We start from the raw sequence: 23,692 nt of genomic DNA on the forward strand, positions 1-23,692 counted from the left end.
CTCCTCAGTTGCTCTTCCTGAGGTTTCTACCGTTTTTTTCCCCGTTAAAGGGGGTTTTTCCTTATCCACTGTGAGGGTCCAAAGGACAGAGGGATGTCGTATGCTGTAAAGCCCTGTGAGGCAAATTGTGATTTGTGATATTGGGCTTTATAAATAAAATTGATTGAAAAAAATTGATTGATTGATTGATTGATTGACTGTTAGTTAGCACTTCTCCTTTGCCGAGATAATCCATCCCACCTCACAGGTGTGGCATATCAAGATGCTGATTAGACAGCATGATTATTGCACAGGTGTGCCTTAGGCTGGCCACAATAAAAGGCCACTCTAAAATGTTCAGTTTTATCACACAGCACTATGTCACAGATGTTGCAAGTTTTGAGGGAGCATGCAATTGGCATGCTGACTGCAGGAATCTCCACCAGAGCTGTTGCCTGTCATCCTCTACCATAAGCTGTCTCCAAAGGCGTTTCAGACAATTTGGCAGTACATCCAACTGGCCTCACAACTGCAGACCACGTGTAACCACGCCAGCCCAGGACCTCCACATCCAGCATGTTCACCTCCAAGATCGTCTGAGACCAGCCACCCAGACAGCTGCTGCAACAATCACTTTGCATAACAAAAGAATTTCTGCACAAACTGTCATAAACCATCTCAGGGAAGCTCATCTGCATGCTCGTCGTCTTTATTGGGGTCTCGACCTGACTGCAGTTTGTCGTCGTAACCGACTTGAGTGGGCAAATGCTCACATTCGATGGTGTCTGGCACGTTGGAGAGGTGTTCTCTTCACGGATGAATCCCGGTTTTCACTGTTCAGGGCAGATGGCAGTCAGCGTGTGTGGCGTCGTGTGGGTGAGCGGTTTGCTGATGTCAATGTTGTGGATCGAGTGGCCCATGGTGGCGGTGGGGTTATGGTATAGCCAGGCGTATGTTATGGACAACAAACACAGGTGCATTTTATTGATGGCATTTTGAATGCACAGAGATACCGTGACGAGATCCTGAGGCCCATTGCTGTGCCATTCATCCACGACCATCACCTCATGTTGCAGCATGATAATGCACGGCCTCATGTTGTAAGGATCTGTACACAATTCCTGGAAGCTGAAAACATCCCAGTTCTTGCATGGCCAGCATACTCACCGGACATGTCACCCATTGAACATGTTTGGGATGCTCTGGATCAGCGTATACGACAGCGTGTTCCAGTTCCTGCCAATATCCAGCAACTTCGCACAGCCATTGAAGAGGAGTGGACCAACATTCCACAGGCCACAATCAACAACCTGATCAACTCTATGCGAAGGAGATGTGTTGCACTGCGTGAGGCAAATGGTGGTCAGATACTGACTGATTTTCTGACCCCCCCCCCAGTAAAACATAACTGCACATTTTAGAGTGGCCTTTTATTGTTGCCGGCCTAAGGCACACCTGTGCAATATTCATGCTGTCTAATCAGCATCTTGATATGCCATACCTGTGAGGTGGGATGGATTATCTCAGCAAAGGAGAAGTGCTCACTAACACAGATTTAGACAGATTATGTGAGGGAAATGGTCTTTTGTGTGTATAGAAAATGTTTTAGATCTTTGAGTTCAGCTCATGAAAAATGGGAGCAAAAACAAGTGTGGTGCTTTTATATTTTTGTTCAGTGTATGTCAATACAGAGCTTTTCTCCATACTGGAATGCCATTAGCGCATTTGATGACGCGTCTGATGACGTTTCAAATGACGTTGCATGCGCGACGACTTCCAGTCGGCCGGAAAATGCGGAGCAACGTGGAAAAATTGCAAATATACCGACACTTGGTCAGTGGCCCCATGAATTCAGTGTCAGATTTGGATGCTCAGGGACAGCTTGTTAATGCATTGTGTCTTTTCAAAATGAACTCAAAACCTTCTGCTTGTTTAATGTATACTTTTTTTTTTCCTTCTTTTTTTTTTCAAAACAAAGGTAGGCAAAAATTTTGTTTTTAGGTTTACTTCTGTAGTTTAAGGCAATAAAAGTACATGATTAGGTCATGGGGTTTCATTAGTCATGAAACAGACGTCATTAATCAGCACAGAACAAACGTCTGGGGTGAATGGTAAAAGTTTTTTGTTTGAAGTAGTTTGACTCTTTTCTCAGCTAGTCAAAAAACTTGAAATTGGAAAGCTGAACAAGACAAGAACAAGGTGTTTGTGTAATTTCAGGGAAGTCTACATGGATGTGCCTCTATGAAATAAAGTGACCAAAATATTTTGAAACATTGGTGTGCTGGGCTGTTGATCTGTGCTAAGAGGGCAGGTGTTGGACTACGCAAGATGCAGTCAAGATTACAGTACTCAGTTGTCCCTTCTACTGGAGCTTATTTAGTGGTTTAATTTATTTCGGCAGATTTTTTTATGCGTCTAATGCTTCAAAGTTTATGTAACTTGCAAAAAACTCTGCCCTCTTTGTCCTCTTTGAATTTGTCCTTTGAATTTGTTGTTTTTAATACCCCAAAACACTGCAGAAAATTGTCCTTATACCACTCTTTTTGACCTGGGGCTATCACTAGTCGAGTGGAGGTAGGGTGGACTATTTTAAGTGTGATGGAAGTCAGTGTAGCACACATGCATGAAATCCTTGTTAAAATCTTGTTTGATGTACTCCATGTGTCATCATGGACACAATCCTGCTCATTTAATTTCAGTTCAGGAATCAGACTGATGTGCATGGGTGTTCAGTGTTGAGCAAAATACACTCTGCAAACAAGCACAAATGTTGCTCAGAGACCAGCTGTGCTCCACATAAACTCATTTATCATTTGATGATGAGCGCACTTCCCATAAACTGTTTGATTTCCCAGTGTTCTCTACACAGCTATTACAATCAGCAGACACCAGGTTTCCCAAGCTACAAAGAGATGTTTTCTTGTGTTTTTCACCAGATCCTGCCCGTGTGGTAAACATGCCATCTGTCATCTACGTGGCCATTGGTCTGCCCGGCTTCATCCGCTGTCCTGTAGATGCCAACCCCCCTGTAACTCTGGTTAAATGGAAGAAAGATGGCCTCCCTCTCCGGATAGATAGGGTAAGCTGCTGCGGTGCTGCAGCTTTGGTTCTGCTCAACTTAACCTCGCCTCATGCTGGAAACAAGAGTGTCATTGCTTCAGTTGAAACTTCATGGGATTCCATTTTTTACTTTATCCTTTAGTTTTCCGTTTGTTCCTGTTAACCTGAGTTAGGATAGGTTAGGAACCATTTTCATTGTTCTATATAACAAAACACTGGTCTTCCTAAACACAGTCCATGGCTTCTCCATCTACAGTACCCTGGTTGGAGCCAAATGGACGATGGGAGCATCCGTGTGGCAGAGGTGACAGAGGACTCTCTCGGCACCTATACCTGCATGCCTTACAATGCCCTGGGTTCCATGGGATGGTCCCCTCCTGCTCCCCTGGTGCTAAAGGTATGCCCAGGATCACTTTGCATTTACATGATTCCAAAATAGCAACACAGCTGTCATGTATTCAGGCGCTGCAAGTTCATTAAAGCAACATCAGATTTGACTGACCTGTTCCGGCTGCTTCACCCTCTGCAGGACCCTCCCAAATTCTCAGTGGTTCCTGGAGGGGAGTACAGGCAGGAGGCTGGGAGAGAACTGGTCATCCCCTGTGAGGCAGAGGGAGACCCCTTTCCCAACATCACATGGAGGAAGGTAAGACACAACCCACACCCAGCCTGCCTATGTGAAAACTTGGCTACCAAAGCAGTTTTTTTAATCATGACTTCATGATGTTTAAAGTCACATTTAGTGTTTTCCACTGAGAAGTCTGTCTTTTTGAAACCTGTGCCTGTAGTGTGTCAGATTTTAATTAGTCAAACTACTATTTGTCATTTTAACATTTTAATCACATTTTAATGATGTCTATAAAACATGCAGTCAAAGGAGCATATTAGATTTTCTCAATTGTTTGCTTGATTATGAGGCATGCTTAATCTCGCTCTTTGACTACGGTGTGATTAGCTATTGTTTTTGTTTCCCACTTATGCATTTTCTCATTCTGTGTAATTTGATACTTAGCTTAGATACTGAAAGCAATATTATGGTAGTTGTTGTCAGACTTCGGATTGATATTTTTAATAGCTGGTAAACTGTCCCTGCCGACCTGCATGTGTTTTTTTAAAGTTGTGAATTTTGAATTGTTCCAACATACTGTGCCCCTTTCTCTGTCTCTCTTTCATTGGCTGACTGTCTTTCATTGGCTGGCTGGACTGTAGGTAGGGAAGCCAAGTAAAAGCAAGCACAATGTTCTGCCCCGAGGCAGCTTACAGTTCAAGTCACTCACAAAGGAGGACCACGGGGAGTGGGAGTGTGTCGCCACCAACGTTGCCACGAGCATCACTGCCAGCACGCACGTCCAAGTCATAGGTACCCAACATGTGCACAAATTCACAAATACACATTTACATATAGAAACCTACATGTATGTGTTTCACGTCAGAATTTTATTCAGCTTCTCTTTATAAAAAAGTACAATCACAGAATGGGGAACAGAGTTGTCTTGCCTTTGAGTCGGCAGAGGAAAACAATGTCTGTCTAAAAGGGACAGCCATCAGTTTGGGGCCATGGATGAGACACGTGTGATGTTTTGACCATGTGTTATATGTGCGACCCACCTCGGGAGATTTAAAAAGCAGCTAGCAGCTAATTCAAAGAAGAACAGCAACTTAAAATGTCCGTAAATTGGGGAAACAACGAGATTAAGGAGTTATGTTATGCCATTGTTATTGTTTATAAAGCAATGCCAAGGCAAATGTTATATGTCAAACTAGAGGCCAATGCTGTTGTGTTAAATGTCACACCCATCACGGCTCTTTTGCTTCCAGGATGCTGCCATGCTGTCTAAAATCACAACTATTCTTGGTGCCCTCTAAAAATGCAAAAGTGGTGTAAAGAAGGGACTTTGTAGCAGCACTATAGTGTGATCTCTGTGTAAAAAATAAAGGGCTATTGACTCTTCTTTCAAACATTTTCAGTCATTTCTAAAACAATGGGTCATTGATATCAGAAAGAAAGACCAAAAGCAGCGTCTCATTTTTAGCCCATGACGATTTTGCCAGCTGAAATGAAAACCGTTGCTGGTAGATTTTATCAACTGTAGCCTAGCTGGCTAGCTAATTTACCTAATGTTAGCTCCACAAATCACTTAAAAACAGTCCCCTGGCTGACTTTTTCATGTTTTCATACAGGAAAAGGGTCTTAAATATTCACCTAATGGCTACATACATGATATCATGCTAAAAGACTGACGCTAAAGCTACAAGACTCAGGCAAAAAGTCAGCATCCTTACCAGTTGATGATCAATGTTGAAAATATGGAAGTAAAGAAACAGTGCTGTCTTTGTCTTGCAGTACAGAGACAGTTCATCCTGGCATTATGTGTACAATAAGATTGTATTTCCTTCCAAAATAACCCTGTTGGTTACTTAGCTCGGATAATTAGTCAAGGACAGAGGTTAGATTAATGCTTTATTGTAGCCTGTGTTTCTCAAATATTATATTTCATTTTTACATTAAAAAGAAAAAGATTTTAGGGTGAGGACCAACCAATATGTGCACTGTCAAAAAACAAGTTTGGCTGAGGATGCTGGAGTAAAAACTTGTCAAGACAGAGCATCTAACATTAGCCTGCACTCTGATATATAGCTGTAGCATCCAGAGACAGCTGCTATACAGTGGACTAATATTACAAAGTGGATGTGCTAACGAGAATTGTTGAAGTGTAACTCCACAAACTAATGCTGGATTAGGTTATTTCTGTAGGTAAGCTAGTTGGCCCAACATGCCAGTGATTGCAGTTTATGTTAGTGCAGTTAGACACAGTGTTGAATCCATTATAGTCCATAATCTATTTACAATTTTACTTTTGTATTGGATGTTTTGCAAAAGCTACAGAAAAATGCAGCATCCTCCAAATTATCTTTCTTACTACATTTACACCAGTTTAACATGCAGAGATATCCAAATCTTAGTGGTCCTGCTGCATCTCGTTAAGGTTTCTCAGCTATGATTGTTAAATGGTTTATATGATATTCTTAAAAAAAATGCACTCACAAGAGCTTGTATGATATCCTACAAATTTGCGTACCAGGAATGATGGTATGTAGCATAAAGTTACAAACTTAACATAAAGTTATGGAGGTTAGGATTAGGCAAGCAGTATTACTGTGATGTTGACAATGTACCTCAAGTGAAACCAAGTTTACATGTTTCCAGACAACAGTTTGCTGGGGAAAGTCCTGTGTTTTGTGATCCATTCACCACCCCATCCAATCAGTCATACAATCACAGCTTTCCCAAATATGTGGGTTATACACGAATTACTGGCTGATGATTACAAGTGATATGTATGAATTTTGGTACATTACTTTTCGACGGAAAATGTACAAACAGTGCATGAGGATAGCTTGGATTGGACAGTTGCTGTTTAGGTGATGAGAACTAGAGAGACAGTATACTGTAGAGGCAAGTATGTCTTCCCCTGTTCCACTACAACCCTTTGACCCTACCACTTCTGCAGGATCCAATCGAGAGCACTCTGAAACAAGAAGTAGGGTTACAGAGAAAGTTAAAGAACAAGGCCAAAGTTTAATTTCAAGACGCTTGTTTCTGAAACACCCCCTTGGTTCAGAGAGGCACTCCAGAAAGAAAGCTATGAGTGCTGATGGTAAAATAACATCACTTTGGATGGGACACTGCTTGAGGCTTGATGATGTCATTAGATGCCAACATAATGGATGATGGTAGTCCAGTGGTGGATAATTCGTGTTAGAACAAAGATGGAAAGGCCAATCAGTCACCTCACAATGCGAAGTTATGAATATGAAAAAATATGAAAATTGATTCTGTCCAGCAGAATCACAGATAAACTTCTTTCAGATGCTGTCCATTCTTCCCCCCTTGTCAAAACGTGGCACCTAAGGGTGGTAACCCCCAAAACTTGTAGTCTTCAGCCCCAATGGACGTTAACAGATATTGCACAGTTCCCACTGGAGCCACATAATCCACCTTATTTTTCACAGAAACATGGAGGCAAAACAGAACGCAGCCAGCTTCCGTTTTTTTTGTGCGACACTTCCAGTCCAGCACTCTTACCACTGTGTAAATGGGAATCGCCTTGTTGTTTACCTTGCTGAGTTTAGCTATATATATGTATATATCACATTTTTCACGTCACTATATCACCGTTTAGACTAATCTGATGTTTGTAAAGTCTATAAACACAATGACTGAACAAACATTAGTATTTTCTCTGTATGTAATTAATAACATGGTTATCGTAGATTAGCTGGGCTAACCGTTAGCTGTTAGCCGTTAGCCGTGTCTGTAATAACTCACTAAACTCACAAAGTGGTCTGTGAAAAAAATATTTTCTCCAGCAGATGTCTTAGTTACAACATGATTGAGCTAACTGGAGTAATTTCATGCCGTATCCGACAACGGGAGGCTTTTAACGGATGACGATCCTGATGTTAGCTTTGCTGCTAGTGTTAACATTAGCTGTCCCTGTCAGCTGCAGCCACTGATGCTTTCTAGACATCGTGATTTCCCAAAACTGAATAAATACCACGCATAGCAACACTAAACTGCTTTGCTAGCTCAATCATGTTGTAACGGCTGGATGGTTGATGCGTACATGCTGATTCAGGTGCTATCAGAGCCGATCCGCGCATCACTATGGCTTAATGATCAACTCAGTCAATTAAAACAACCTGTCCTGTGTTAGGAGTGTATGTCGCTGACAGAAAGAAAGAATGATAAGGGAAAAAAAGATAGAAAAGCAGTGTACACCTCACATATTTATTTCTCACAGTTGCGCACACGTTTGGCTGGCATGCAGAAGCACTGTGTGTCGAGGGTGTGAGCCGCAACTTCAGCTGCTCAGGTAGAGAGGCTTAGCCCGGCGTGTTTTTTCGCTGATTCGGTTCTGCAGGTTCTCTGCTGGTACACTGGAGACGGGGATCAAGCAGTTTTTCTCATTCGGGATAGATTGTGCTTTTTTGGTTCATAGTTTATGATTGACGTGCGATTTATTCGCGTTTAGAGGGAATAAATTTCCATTATAACGGAAACGTGGGCACAGTTATCTATACAAAATACACAGACAGACTAACTAACTAACTGATTGACTAACATAAACAACTGAAAATTGAAAAAAAAATAGCTTGCACCATTAGCTCCGGTAAGGGAAAGCATGGGGGAAAGCGGCTGACCGGAAGTCACGCACAAAAAAACAGAAGTTGATCACTATTTACTTCCGTGTTTGAAAATAAGATGGATACCTTGTGCAACGTTTCACATATGAAGTAGTGCTCCCCAACATCTGTAAACACCCGTATATGTGTAAAATCAGTGGGGATCCATTTTAACTGAGACGCACTAGTGCTTCAAAGAAAAAAGATGCTTCATGGCCTTTGCCAAAGGGAGAACCCGTAAGGCTGATTTATGCTCAGGCACAACACATTTGAAGAGTGGCACTTGAAAGAAATTAAACAGTCGCAAGACGTTTTCAATTTATGCTTTGGCAAAGGTTTTAAGCCATCTGCATGGTAACCAAAGACCTCCTGCTTTTGTTTACAGTCCGAGTCTGTTTCTGTTGCTGTTTGGTAAAGAGTAATCTGCACAGACAGATGTATTAATCACACAAATATCCCGCTGTTTATTTGTGGTTTTACCTTATGAACTTCATATTCATTAACTGATTAGCTCCCAGTCTGTCTGTGAGCTGCAGATTCCCCGTACTCTCTATGGTATGCAGGGAAATAAAATCAATAGATCAATAAATATAAACACTGCTGATTTCTTTCCGTGACGCTGACATGAAAAATATTTTGTCCAGTAAATGTCTATTGTCAGTCAGCCTGGTGAAGGCAGTTTGACTGACCTTTGACCTTTCTGCTTCCCAGCAGCTGCTGTTGACAGACAGCTGCTTCTGTGGACAGAGATGCTGAGTGCAGGTCAGAGTCAGTGTTGATTTAAAACTACTGTCTCCGTGGCAACAATAGTAACACTACCAATCACATTGCGCAACAAAATATGATGATGTCAGTGACATAAGAAAATTTTCCATGTGCGCGACTTGAAAGAAAAGTGTCAAAAATGTGTCGTGTCTGTTGAGTGAAGTGTTGCGAGCCCAAGCATCAATTGGGCTTCAATGGTTTTGGAATGTAGAGTGGCCTCACTCAACTAATGCTCTCACAGTTGAGGTTACGTGCTTCTAGGGGTCACCCCAAGCAGTCAACTATTCGATGATTTGATCCAAGGAGCCCGATTAAACTGCCAATTTCACAGTTGAATCATTGCAGTTGCAGGAAAAAGTGGTTATGAAATACAGTAAAGGATCATTCTATTCTGGCTATTGGGGTGCTGAGTGTGTGTTTTTACATAGAATTGCTTGGTTTCTCCCAATAAATCATGGTATGACGCCCATTTTGGTATAAATTTATTCATCAGAGCAATCACATAAGAATGTAGTGGTTGCAAATATTTTTTGACCTCATAAACAATTCTTGGTCAATATCAGTGGGATGAGGCGCATTTTAACAGTTTTTTGTGACTTGTGACTTGCATCTCTCTCTCTTTCTAAAAGAAAGTTGAAAGTTCAGTTTACAACCAAGTAAACAGGGACTTAGACAAGTGTCGTGGTCTGTCTGTCTTTTTGTCGATCTCCTCTGCTCCCTTTCAGGACTGAGAACAGTGCCGCTGCAGCAGCTACACACACACATACCTACACTCATATACCTACACACACACTCCTCACACACAACAAACAGCACTGGATGGAACATGTCCAATTCTAAAATAAATTTTTGTCAAGTCAAGAAGACAAATTGTTTGATTCTGTGTTTCAGGAAAAAATGGAAACAAAGGAGAATATGGATCAATTAGCAAAAAAAAGAAAGAAAGAGAGAAAGAGGAATAAGTAAATAAATGACTGTACTGTCAGTCGACGATATGCAACACTAGATGACTTATATTCGACTGTGAATTCTTAGTCAGGGACACCCATACATGCTTCCTTCACCTTTTTTTAAATTTGTTACCAAAGGGAAAGTTTTTTTAAAGGAACAGTTTGACATTTTGTCTTTTTTTCCGTCATACTGAGAGTTATATGAAAAGGGGTGATATCGTTGTCATGCTTGTGCTTACTGAAAGCACTGGGGACAACTAGCCAGAGCTCTGTCTAAAGGCACATCTCCAACATTCAGTCATCAACAAGTTGTATTAGTTTATTTGAGTTTATACTCACATCACAATGTAAAAAAGACAAGCTGTGGTCTTCTGAGATGTTACATGCTGCATTTCCCTCTGGGCCTGCTGACTTCCTGGAGCCTTGTCGTCTCTGTGAGGTTGCCATGTAACCAGTGGAAGCTAGAAAGACACTGCACCTGGCTGCTGGTCACCAAGGAATATAGTTACAGCACATAACTCCCAAAACTCACTAAATGAGTGAGCTTTAGCTCTGCAGGTGAAGGTTATTCTGACTTGGTAGTGTTTGTTTTCTTCAGAAGCTGCTAAGATGTGAATATTTCATGTCTCTAGGTTGAAAAGCTGTTGGGAACAGATGCTTACCTATGTAGACAGTGTTGTTAGTATTGGTGGTTCTACTTTGACATCCTTTCAACTCTTATCAGTTTCGAGTCAGTCATCCACTAATCACAAGGACATAGACTGCATGCTGTCCAAGACTCAAATGATTAAAAATAAAAATTAAAAAAAAAAAACTTTGCTGTTTACTATGTTTGTCCTTGCTGACCATTATACTTCCTGTGTGGATGTGAATCAAATCAGAGCATTACAATGACTGTATTGAGCTTGCTCCTGATTAGTTTCCTGTTGCTTTGGCTCCTGTGCAGTTTCTACACAATAGTTCAGTAAATGAGCAAAAATGCATATTATACAACAAGTAGTTCTGACCAAGCAATCGGACTGGTCAACAAGACATTTAGAATGTTCTTAAATCAGCATAACAGCACACCTTGTTCATCACTCAAAATATTACTCCACCATTTCCATGGCAAGGGTTTAACTGCCACTTGACACTCACATGCTCTATATGTGTTCATGTATATGTGTATGTATATTATCTATAGAAAAACTCATCACAATCCTAAGAATCTATAGCCTACTACAGTAGTTCCCAACTGGCCCAGCCATGGGGTCCATATTTCTCCTTAAGGCCAAAACACACCGACGCCGTACGACGCGCGTCAAAACAGCCGCCCCCATTATTTTCTATTTACAAACCCACACCGGCAGCAGCTTGACACGCGTCAACGTGCCGCGCCGTGGCACTTTACACTATTGTCCTATTTTTCCGGCGTCACCACCCTTGAAAAAGCGCTATTTTGTATTTCCCAGCTCTTGCGGAGTGTGCAATAGAAATCCGGTTGACGCCCTGCAGCGCGACGCTTTTTGTGTGTGTGTTGGAGACGGCACTTGACTCGCGTCAATTACGCCGCCGTTATATGACGCCGCTGGTCTTATATATTAAGCATCATACTTATGTTTGGCCATGTCGTCAAGTTAGTTTGCTGTCTCTGTCAAGTTGCTGTCCACTTGTCATTTACTGAAGAGCAGGAAATGGCACTTCAAAATAAAAACTATGCACCAGAAATTCACTGACCTTTAAAATGAAGTGTGTTTTTTTCAAACTTGACACCTTCGCAAGTCACTTGCGATCCATTCAAAATGGATCCGCAACCCACATTTGGACCATGACCCACCAGCTGGAAACCACTGGCCTAACATGTACGTAATAATCATGGGCATGCTGGACGTCAACATTTATTAAACTACTAAATCTGAAACTTTTTTTCCTTCATTTCAAATGACCTGAAAGGCTCGTACTCGTACTCGTACTCGTCGTCCTCCACTTATCCGGGTCTGGGTTGCGGGGGCAGCAGCCTCAGCAAAGAAGCCCAGACAGTCCTCTCCCCAGCCACTTCCATCAGCTCTTGTGCTGGAACCCCAAGGCGTTCCCAGGCCAGTCGGGTGATGTAGTCCCTCCAGCGTGTCCTGGGTCCCCGAGGTCTCCTCCCGGTTGGACATGCCCAAAACACCTCCCAAGGGAGGCGTCCGGAAGGCATCCTTAACAGATGACCGAACCACCTCAACTGGCTTCTCTCAATGTGGAGGAGCAGCGGCTCTACTCCAAGTCCCTCCCGGATGTCCGAGCTCCTCACCCTATCCCTCTACCCAAAGCTCGTGACCATAGGTGAGGGTTGGAACGTAGATCAACTGGTAAATCAAGAGCTTCGCTTTTCGGCTAAGCTCCCTTTTCACCACAACGGACCGCCTGCATCACTGCTGACGCCGCCCACATCCGCCTGTCAATCTCCTGCTCCATCCTACCCTCACTCATGAACAAGATCCCGAGATACTTAAACTCCTCCACTTGAGGAAGGACCTCCCCCCCGACCTGAAGTGGGCAATCCACCCTTTTCCACCTGAGGACCATGGCCTCAGACTTGGAGGTGTTGATTCTCACAAATCACACAACACACCCTCTGGTCCCCTTTCTTGAAAATGGGGGCCACCACCCTGGTCTGCCACTCCAGAGGCACTGCCCCTGATGTCCACGCAATGTTGCAGAGGCGTGTCAGCCAGGACAGCCTTACAACATCCAGAGCCTTGAGATATCCAGGGCGAATCTCATCCACCCTCGGGGCTCCGCCGCCTCGGAGTTGTTTCACTACCTCAGCGACTTCTGCCCCAGAAATTGGACAACCCACCCCCAAGACCCCGTCTCTGTTTCCTCACTGGAATACGTGTTGGTGGGATTGAGGAGCTCCGGCCGCAGGTCAAATCATACGACTACAAAGTCGATCATTGACCTGCGACCTAGGCTGCCCAGGTGCCACATGCACCGACGGACATCCTTATGGTTGAACATGGTGTTAGTTATAGCCAAACTGCGACCCGCACAGAAGTCCAATAACTGAACACCACTCGGGTTCAGATCGGACAGGCCATTCCTCCCAATCACACCCCTCCAGGTCCCGCTGTCATTGCCCATGTGAGCGTTGAAGACCCCCAGCAGAACAATGGAGTCCCCAGTAGGAGCACTGTCCAGCACCTGTCCCAGGGACTGAACTGTTGTTCGGCGCATAAGCGCAGACAACAGTCAGGACCCGTTCCCCAACCCGAAGGCGCAGGGAAGCAACCCTTTCGTCTACCGGGGTGAACCCCAACATACAGGCAGAGAGTCTGGGGGCTATCATAAAGCTCACCCCGGCCCTCCGCCTCTCACCCAGAGCAACTCCAGCGAAGGAGAGAGTCCAACCCCTCTCAGGGACTTGGGTTCCAGAGCCGGAACTATGTGTCGAGGTGAGGCCGACTATATCTAGCTGATAGCACTCAACCTCTTCCACAAGCTCCGGGTCCTTCCCCGCCAGAGAGGTGACATTCCATGTCCCAAGAGCCAAATCTGTAGCCGAGGATCGGACCGCCAAGGCCCATGCCTTGGTCTGCTGCCCGATCCACATAGCACCGATCCCTTCTGGATCCCTCTGCAGGTGGTGGGCCTGGAGGGGGATGAGCCCATGTAGCCGGTTCGGGCTGGGCCCGGCCGGACCCCATGGGCGAAGGGTCTTTTGAACCGCTCTTCGTCTGACCTTTCGCCCAGAACTAATCCGCCATGGGAAACCCTACCAGGGGCAAAATGCCCCTGACAGCATACCTCCTAGGGTCATTAGGGCACTCAAACTCCTCCACCACGATAAGGTGACGGTTCTCGGAGGAGAAAGGCTGATTAGCAAAAAGCCACCTGAATATGGGTTGTTAGGATATCTTATAAACAAATAATCTAATGAGTGTTCATGATGGCCTGTTTCTTGTAGTTGTTACAGTAGCCTAACTTTTATATAATTAACTTCAAAAAAACAATTTCAGAACTCAAACTTAATCACTGCATTTGCTGAATATCCCCAACATATTTATAGACTAAGAGGTTCATTGAATTAAATAAGTTAGTCATATATTTTATTAATTCAGCTTTCTTTAATTAATATAATTGCTGGTGCTGTTTGTCAGTGCAGGTGCGTGCCTTCCTGGAGTGCTGCAAGTCAGAGTGTGATTGCAGTGAAAAAGTTGTTTTTGTAAGGCTGAATGCCATCAAATAGGGTCTGAAGCAGAATATTTTGTTAGATACAAATTTACATCTTTTTGCAATAATTTTGACTCTAGGACTGTATAATGCTCTTGAGTTATTGGAAATGTTTGGCATCCTCTGGCGACCTCCATCAGCTGTGAAGTTTGCGGATGTAGTAGACCTGATATAGCTATGAAGTTTTGTGTTTATATCTGGAATATGTATTTAGTTTGGGAAAGCTCACTATCTCTAGAAAGTATTCAGCTCATGTTGCCTGGAAGACTCAGCAGGAACTACAAAACGTGTCTGTTGCTATGTCATCACTAAGGTTTTTGCTGGAGAAGTAAACTAGGTTTCATTACATATAGGAGTCTACTGATGTGACTTTCTATTTTCCAGTTATTAGTCAGACCCCATGTATTTCCTTAGAAACAACAGCACTAACTGCTCCTCAATATGAATATATTTGGACTATATGTGTTGGTAGTAGTTTTATAACCACAACTATGATGCTTACAGACCTCGGCACAAGTGCCTTGGTCATAACTGCATCGATGTCGTGCCTCAAAATAAGTTAAAGCACACCCTCTCTTGTAATATTGCTTAATTGAGAATTTAGGGCACCTTTATGTGATATATGTCTGACAGGTTACAGCTACAAAAAAAATCTCATTTTGGACTGTTTTTCAGGATTCCATTATTCATGCAACCTAAACTATTTCTTCTGTACAGTTAGATGTTACATTGGGTTGCTGGCTGCTTAAAAACACATTACTGGGTCAAGCTCACAGTAAATGTATTTGACAAGTCAAATGAATGTACTGTATCACAGCGAGGCTACTCAGTGACTAATGTGCCCTTTTAACAACACCTTTCTCAATGCTTTCTCTCCCTGCAGGCACAAGCCCCCACGCTCCCACCAGCGTCCATGTGGTGGCATCCTCCACCTGGGCCAATGTGTCCTGGGAGGCCAGCTATGACGGAGGCTTCCAGCAGACATTCTCAGTCTGGTATGGCCATGTGTGAGTCATCCCAGCATGCTTTGCTTCCTGCTTTTTCTTCTTCCAATCCTCTGTTATTTCTTAAAATGTCTTTTTCCAGGGTTGTGTTCAGAACAGTTGTGAAAACGTAGAGATGGAAACACATGGAGATCCAGTATGAGTGAGTTTTCATCTCTAATCTTGGATTTTCTGGAGGAACGCATTAAAAACAGTTGCAACTAAACTGAACATGACCCGAAGTTCTCTGTCCTGCTGCTGCTGCTGCTGCTGCTGCTGCTGCTTTGCTGCTGCTTGACAAGGGAAAAGGCCTGGGTTGAAATGCTAAATTTATTTAAAGACTTGAGATTTTAGCCATGACTGGCACAGTCTATTCTTAATCACACTGACATGATGTTTTACGTGTTGACTAAAGCAAGATGTGTAAAATGCTAAAGAGTAGAGCATATCAGTGTCTAAATAGATACAGTGCTTTGTCTTAAAGGAGTACAAAGTACCGTTTTAACCCAGGTCTACAAGGGAGCCATTTACCTTTTGGCTGATGGGTGTGTGAGCAAAATATCAAACAACATAGTTAGAAAATGGTTTGGTGCATTTAAGCAAAGCCCTCTATGACATATAATCAAGAAGGGAAGTGGAAACATACCTAATGTCATTATAATCAGTCAAACAAGACAGGGTGCTGTCATGGTATTTAAAAGTGCTGCAACTCTTGAGAAAGAGAGTTGATTGTTGCCTCACTCCTAGAGCATCCAATACCAACACTTTGGGTTATAAATACCAAAGCATTGGTATTTGATGACCTGGGAATGAGATGTAATAATCAGCTATCTTTTTTACACACAGCACTTTTAACTGTGTGTTCATTTTAGGCCCCTATCACACAGAAAGCGTTTTGGCAGCTGGGGGCTGTTTTTGTAATTGTTTTTAATGAAAATGAAGCTTTTTGCTAACTGTTTTTGCATTGCTACACACCTCACATTTCTGTACTCCAAGCGCCTGCTGTTTTTGTGTTTGAACTCATTGAGCTGGAAAAACTTCAACTCCAAGCGGAAAAGTGCCCCATGTCAAGACTGCCATTTCCCATTGTCTAATCAAATGATTTGAGAGGCTGGCGTTCTGTGGTGGTCACGATAATAAGTTTACAGTTGGTTAACAATGAAGAAGAAACTGGTGGTAGTGGTTGCTAGAGGTCCAGAACTATATGACTTAATTCATTTTTGTTATGCCAGGCCCAACCATGGACAGCACATTGTCAAACTACCTCCAAGTCATCCTAATATTATGCCTGGAAACAGCCATCATGGAGGTGAAGCTCCTGGACCAACTGGTGACCCTTCACTGTGCCCAACAAACCATTTGTTCACAGTTTCTCACCCTCAACCAGAGCTAAAGCAAGAAACCTCTGCCTGAGCATTTTAGGAGCTAGCTGCTAGTTATATGTGAAAATAAGTTGGTATTTTTAGCTGGCCAAAATGAACGGTAGATTGATTTCACAGGAAGGTTAGAGTAAGAAGGTGATGGGGTGGTTGCCTGGCAACAATAAAAAGGTACAGCAAGCTTTTTTTTTACCAGTGGCATTCAATTTAGTGAGGTGCGCCTGGCGTTTTTCAACCTGCAAAATGCTTTCTGTGTGATTGGGGCCTAAAGTATACATCGGTCAGAGCATTAATATTGCCGCAAACAGCTATTTGCTATGTAAACAGCAATAGTGTAACACCCACCAGTTCTCCCCCGACTAATACCGTTTGCTCTGTTAGCATATTTGTTGTTCTAGCACTGTTTGCACTGTTAGCATCGTAGGCTGTTAGCCACCAGCTCTGCCATCTCCATTTTGTGAGCCAACCTCTGAATCGTAGATACACCCTGAATATTGTATAGAGCTCCATTCCTGCCAGGGAGTATGCATTTGTGTGTGCTGGTTGATTTTATACTTCCAAACTCTTCCACTAGAGTTCAGTTGAAGATGTAGCAACTAATGCAGTAATTCAGGCATTAATTTAATATCTGTTTAATACACGTAACTGATGAATGATGGGGTAACTGCTGGCAGTAAATTGTGCTGCAGACTGTGTAAAATGCTTTTGTTCAGCTGGTTCTTGAACTCAGGAGTTGGTTGTATTCTTTATTTTGGTAGAAAGAGTGTCCTCTCTGTCATACAGTGGTGGAAAAAAGTTTTCGGACACCCCATGCATTTGTGAAATATTACATTAAGAATCACTCTTAGGTCTTCAAGTGCAATTTCTTTTAGTACAGTCACAGCCAAAATACTAAATAAATCCTTAAAAAGCCATTAAAAACTTAAAATTGATTGGTTCCATAAAAATGCATAAGAAATTTTGAGTATTGGGTCATTTTGGTACCAGTGATAAAGGTCATTCTTTTTATTAAAAGACACAATTTTTGTTGCCAAGCTTCGTGTCTACATAAAGCCAGCACATTTGAAAGTTCTTCAGACACAAAAATGGCTAAAACAAGGAACCTAATGCAGGAAACACGCCTGAAGATAAAGATTCTCAGCCAGGAAGGGTACAGCTGCCGCCAGATAGCCAGGAAGTGCAGATGCAGCCCTTCAGCAGTTGGATACACTCTGCAGAAATACAGACCAACCAACAGCTTGGAAGACAAACCAAGATCTGGGCGTCCAAGGGTTTCTTCAGCAAGAAATGACCGCATCCTGATCCGCATGTGCAGGCAAAACCGCCGAATGACATCACAGGAGCTTCAGCAGCAGTGGTCAAACCAAACTGGTGTCCAGTGTTCCACCCGCACTGTGTGTGGCTGACTTTTAGATCATGGCTAAGGTCCTACAAGGCTATCAAGAAGCCCCTGATCAATGAGAGACAGAGGTTAGCCCGGCGTTGTTGGGCCCAGGCACACAAGAACTGGACAGCAAGGAACTGGAAGAAGATTTTGTGGTTAGATGAGTCCAGTTTCCAGCTTTATCTTCCTCCTACTAATGTGAGGGTACGCAGAAGGCCAGGCGAAGCATTATCTCCAGCATGTACAGTACCTACTGTCAAGCATGGTGGAGGCAGTATCATGGTTTGGGGATGCATGAGTGCTGCTGGTGTTGGTCATCTCACTGTCTGTGATGGCACATTGAACTCTACCAAGTATTGTACCATTCTCGAAACCCACATGCTCCCTTCTGTGCGTGCACTGTTCCGTTGAAGTAAAAACTGGAAGTTTCAACAAGATAATGCCCCTTGCCACACATCCAAGACCAGTAGAACTTGGCTGCAGGAGCACAGTATCCAGGTCTTAGAGTGGCCAGCTCAATCCCCGGACATGAGCCCCATTGAAAATCTGTGGTGGATTATCAAAAGGTCTGTTTCAAAGCATAAACCAAAGAATTTAGAAGAATTAAAAGCAGTAATTCAAGAAGAATGGGACAAGATTACCCCTCAACAGTGTGAAAGGCTCGTGGGGAACATGCCAGCCAGGATTAGAGCTCTACTACGTGCCAATGGCAGGACTACTAAATATTAATTGATGATGTGATGGTTTATTTATTTTTTGTTCAGTTTTGAACACATTCTCTGTTATTTGTTGACTTTGATACCGACAATGTTGAGAACTGACATATTGAAACTGTCAAGAATTTAGTTTTGTTAGTTTTTCTTGTAAACAATAAACAAAACAATATAATTTGTATTTGTTTGTATCTGTCTAATGCAGCCACACCTTTTGAAACACAAAAAAGATTTTTCTACAAATATTTCATGATAATATTTGAGATTGTGTAAAATTTTAAGGGTGTCCGAAAACTTTTTTCCACCACTGTATCTGTGTATTTAAACCCGTGCAGATTTAGCAGACATCTCGCTTTAATGAGGTAATTTAATTGTCAGGCAGCTTAACTGGAACCTGCTGGAGAAATGCAGTATTGACTACAGTCAAGTTTCACCACTAACAGCTCAGCCATCTGAACTGTTAGTCCAAAGCTCCTTCTTTAGCTTCATAGTAGGATGCAGCACACCATGCAGTAAATAGTTAAGTACAGCGCCTTTTAATTTGATAGTTACATATTGGGATGTCCTTAACAAATCCACAGGATCAAAAATAATAAGCCCGTCTCTGTTCTTTTGTAACCCATCATGCTTTATTAAGACAGTGAGGGAGCCGCAGAGCAGCACAAATATAAAAAAAAAAGCAGACAGCAGCTTTAATTAATGATATTCACACTGACAGCAAACATGAGTGAGTGATGTGAGTAGAGCAGCTTTGGGTTGCATCCATCTCAAGGACATTAGGACATTTCTCAGGCGGTTGTTCCCTCTAAAGCCCTGCTGTTGGTTAAAAAGTGCATTTAAACTTCAGTATTGTTCATTCTAGCAATGATAAGTAGCTTCTACATTCAGTCCAAACCTTCCTGCCAGAATGCTCACTGACTCTCTTGGATATTACTGTATAAAACACTACAGCATACTATTCCAAATATCTGTAAGCTGTGACACATGCTACATTTTCTTAATACAAAGCTATTCAGCTGTCAAGCATATCTAAATTGGATTAGCATTACTAATTTCAATGGGGGCCTACTTAAGACTAAGGGTGCACTGTGCAGCTGCATTATGGAGGGAGACATACTTCACCAGATACTTCATACTGAAGGAAAATATTGATATGTTAATTCATACATTGAATTGTACACTGTGCAGTTCATCGTACTCTGTTGGTGAAATGTAACAATATCAGTGGGTGAAGGGTTGCATGAAAGTTGTTAAATTTCCTGCAACAGAAAACATGAAGGATCTGCTTTACTATTAATGCAGGCATTTGCAGTAGGAGTGTTGCAGCTGCTGCATGTGTACAGTTTTCTGCTTTATTTGGTAATCAGCTGCAGTCAGTGCTGAGTGAATGGCATGGGTAAACAGCAAACTGCAAAGCTGGGCGCAGCATGGGCTTACTCTCAAGTGAAAGTCATGTTGTGAATGAAGTGAATGAAAATCCATGGAAGAAATAGTCAATGAAATATCTTAATTTACACTGATGTCATATTGGATGAATGCTGGAAGTAGAACTGTTTCAGAAATAATGTTACATTAAAAAAAACATTGTAATGTGAAAAAATGAATGCTGACAAGGATGCTGAGAAAAGACTTAGGACTTTACTGTATCTTTGTATGGGCTTAACCATTTTTATATCATAAAATTATACCAGCCCATTCACCAGAAGAAAATGTTGGTATTGTATGTTTCTACAAACCACGAATACATTATATTTGCATGTTAAATACATATCATATCAACGTCAAGTGCAATTCACTAACAAAAACCACAGTACTGTATAAAAGTATTTTTATTTGGATTTCTGGAAGATCAGGGATGATGGGGAGAGGGTCGAGTTCGATGGGATGATGGGGGTCGAGGGGAAGGATGATAAGGGGGTTGTTTGCTGGGCGATGAAAAGGACCTGAAGGTTGTTCAAGGTCGTGTATGATGGGATGATGGGTCAAGGAGAGGTATGAAGGGGGATCAAGTTTGGGTATGGATGGAGTCAGATGGAGTTGTGGTGATGCTGAAGCGTTTCTGAACCCCAGAGTCGAGACTCAGGGTGGGGGGGACACATCTCATTGAGCTCCATGCTGCGTAATCCCCCCAGGATTCATATCCAGGACCACAGTGTTGTTAGGCAACAGTGCTAGCAGCTGAGCCACTTTGCTGCCCTGCTGAGAGGGAAGAGAGCAGAAGAACAGGGTTTGGGGGGATACGGTCATGAGAACTGAGATAAACGGGGGACAAAGGGTTAGACACAACTATATAGAACACGGCAGGTGATTGAATTGATGAAACACAGGTGACTGAATTAGCGAGCTACAGGTGATTTGAATAGTGGGACAGAGAAGCGTGGTCTTGTTCCTGAACCTTAATGTAATGATGTAATAACTTCATTAGTACATGAGTTGACTTTGTCAGGTGGAGGGGATGGTGGATGGTGTGTTTCCCATGTAAGATGCCTGTTAAGCTGCAGGCCACTGTTTGAAACTGGGTGTGGTTGAGGCATTGATGGCTTAGTGGATAGAGCAGGCGCCCCATGTACAAGGCTGTTGCCGCAGCGGCCCAGGTTTGAGTCCAACCCGTGGCCCTTTGCTGCATGTCACTCCCTTTCTCTCTCTCCCCCTTTCACACTCACCTGTCCTGTCAATTAAAGGCTAAAATGCCCAGAAAAATATCTTTAAAAAAAAAAAAGAAAGAAAAGAAACTGCTTGTGGTTTAGCGTCATTGCAGTGTTTCCAGCAGCTTTTTAGACACCAAATGTTGGTGTGTGATAGTGGCATGAAAAGTGGTTGTTGTTTTTTTTTGACAGAGACATTGCTGCTTTTTCAGAGGGGTTTGTGCCCCCAACAGCACTTATTTTAAGTCAGAAAAAGAGGAAAAGCGAGTTTTTGTGCCTAAATCTAACCATACGTTACAGGCATTTGTAATATATTCGTGGTTTACAGAAATGTGTGATTTCAATGTTGTTTCCTGGCGATTGGGTTGCATCAACATGAAGTTGATGTATACCTCAAACTTAAACAAAATATTGAAGGTACGCCTGTTATCACTTTTCATATCTTTCCTGTATGCGTGCTCACGTCTCATTCTGACTCCTGTACAGGCTGAAGAGGGAGCATTTAGGTCCCCATGATTGGCTTTCCATACCCGTGCCTGGAGGCCATGACTGGATGGTGGTGCCCGGCTTGGAGCCACAGACAACATACCAGTTCAGCATCCTGGCCCAAAACAAGCTTGGCACAGGTCCTTTCAGCGAGGTTGTCACTGTGAACACACTAGGTTAGTATACTCACTGCTACTCGACTGGGACAAAGGGATCAAATGATAAAATGGCTGTGACAGGCACATACTGTGGATCAACCAGAGAGCATGTTCCTTGAAACCCTCAGAATAATTTCTATTTCTTTATCTTTTTTATATTAAGTATTTTTGTTAAAGACAACATTTTTTTTTCAATCACTATGCTCACTTTTTGAGGGCTTGCAAACCTTATTCAGATTTGCACTCTAACACTTTCATTTAAATAATTTGTCTCTAATCAAGGAAGAGAACTGTGAAGAACTATGAAAAGTGCTCAGCTCAATATGAATATGAAAGTGGGCCGGTGCAAGATACATTTCTAGATATCATTCCAGATAAGATAAGCGCTCCAGTGGTAGAGCAGTAGTTTTGGAAAGTTGTGTACTGTAGATGAAACTATGTGGAAATTCAAACAACATCCTCTGTTTGAGTGCTGGTTGTGTCATGTTTCACAGACTAAAGAATTCAGGGGCATCTCGGCTGCAGAGGATCATTTTCATATTGCCTTTATGTTTACAGGTGTTTAATCAGAAACTTAAAAAAAAATAGCTGAGGGACATTCAGGGAGGAAGCAGAAGTAATTCAGGTTCAGTGAATGTATTTAGACATTGTTAAAGATGTACTGTGCAGGATTTTCCTATAAAACCATGCATAGACTCATACAGAAGTAATCCCTCTCAATCATGACTTGTGACCCACAAGTAGTGTGCGGCATTGTATTTATCTGCCTTTTTCCATTTTTCTGTCATATCTCAGGAACAGAAGGGGAGACATTTGGTCAGATACTGGATTGATGACACTTATCTAGGGTGTTCACCTTTAAGCTGTGCTGATTGTATAGATCTTCTGTGCCCGGGACATTTGTGGGCATGTAAACTTGCAGTGCTCAAGTCAGATTGGGCATTATGAAAATGTGGCAACCAGGTGTCGAACTGTAAGCAGCAGGAATCCAAGGGGCACAGCAACACCAAACCAGATGAAATCCAGGTTAGCTTTTAGTGAGCATGTTTACAAACAGTAACCGAAAACCCTGCGCAGTATACCTTTAACCCTCCTACAAGCCACTGTTGGGCAGTCAGTGAGTAAGTGAGTGAAGTCTGAGATAATTATTTTCTGCCTCTAATAAAAAGTCTGTGATATTGTCAGGCCTAAGTATTCAAAGGAAATATGTAATTGCACTTTTCCAATTTTTCAAGTCCAGTTATTTTCAATGAGTTACAATGCAGGCCTTTTTTTGTTGACACAATATGAGATGATATTACAAACACTGTTTCTACATTTATAAAACCAGATCAAATAACATAGGTGCTTGTTGTTAAAGGGATAGTTTGGATATTTTGAAGTGGGGCTGGATGAGGTAGATGGCCAGTTTATTACATATAGTAGATGGAGGTTGACGTGCTCCTTATTTGGAGAAGCAGATGGCACTTGTACCCTACAAGTTTAGCAATGCATCACTGTGAATGGAGGTTAACAGCAAAATGTAAATTAGCTTCTTCAACAAAGGCCTACCTAAAAAACAATAATCAATATCAGTTTAAGTGGACGCTATATTTAGAATATTTTCACCACTTTACCTTGCCATCAGACAGTTTTCTTTGGCGCTGTATTTTCTCAGCCATGTAACGTCTGTATTCCTACGCAAAAATGCCCAACTGTGCCATGCAATGGGTTATGCCACAGGTCAGCTGTTTGGGTCAGACTCTCAGCAGTTTATGAAATGGAACAACAAATATAGAATATTATAAAAATGAGTGATAATGACAG

The 23,692-nt window shown here is 42.4% G+C and overlaps 1 protein-coding gene across 4 annotated transcripts in view; it reads left to right on the forward strand.

Annotated features, from left to right (window-relative positions):
* The window catches only part of LOC125897946 (protein turtle homolog B-like), a 290,905-nt gene that overhangs the window by 211,892 nt on the left and 55,321 nt on the right, over positions 1 to 23,692 (forward strand). For 2 of the 4 annotated variants that reach the window (XM_049591468.1, XM_049591470.1), the window contains exons 8-13: positions 2,916 to 3,058; positions 3,296 to 3,436; positions 3,569 to 3,685; positions 4,249 to 4,399; positions 15,022 to 15,145; positions 21,729 to 21,904. In XM_049591468.1, coding sequence (XP_049447425.1) covers positions 2,916 to 3,058; positions 3,296 to 3,436; positions 3,569 to 3,685; positions 4,249 to 4,399; positions 15,022 to 15,145; positions 21,729 to 21,904 — 852 coding nt within the window. The remainder of the gene's footprint in view (positions 1 to 2,915; positions 3,059 to 3,295; positions 3,437 to 3,568; positions 3,686 to 4,248; positions 4,400 to 15,021; positions 15,146 to 21,728; positions 21,905 to 23,692) is intronic. The other 2 variants (XM_049591469.1, XM_049591471.1) reach the window with 1 other exon arrangement.

This window comes from Epinephelus fuscoguttatus, linkage group LG12 (assembly GCF_011397635.1).
Source record: "Epinephelus fuscoguttatus linkage group LG12, E.fuscoguttatus.final_Chr_v1".
In the NCBI taxonomy this organism is placed as follows: domain Eukaryota; kingdom Metazoa; phylum Chordata; class Actinopteri; order Perciformes; family Serranidae; genus Epinephelus; species Epinephelus fuscoguttatus.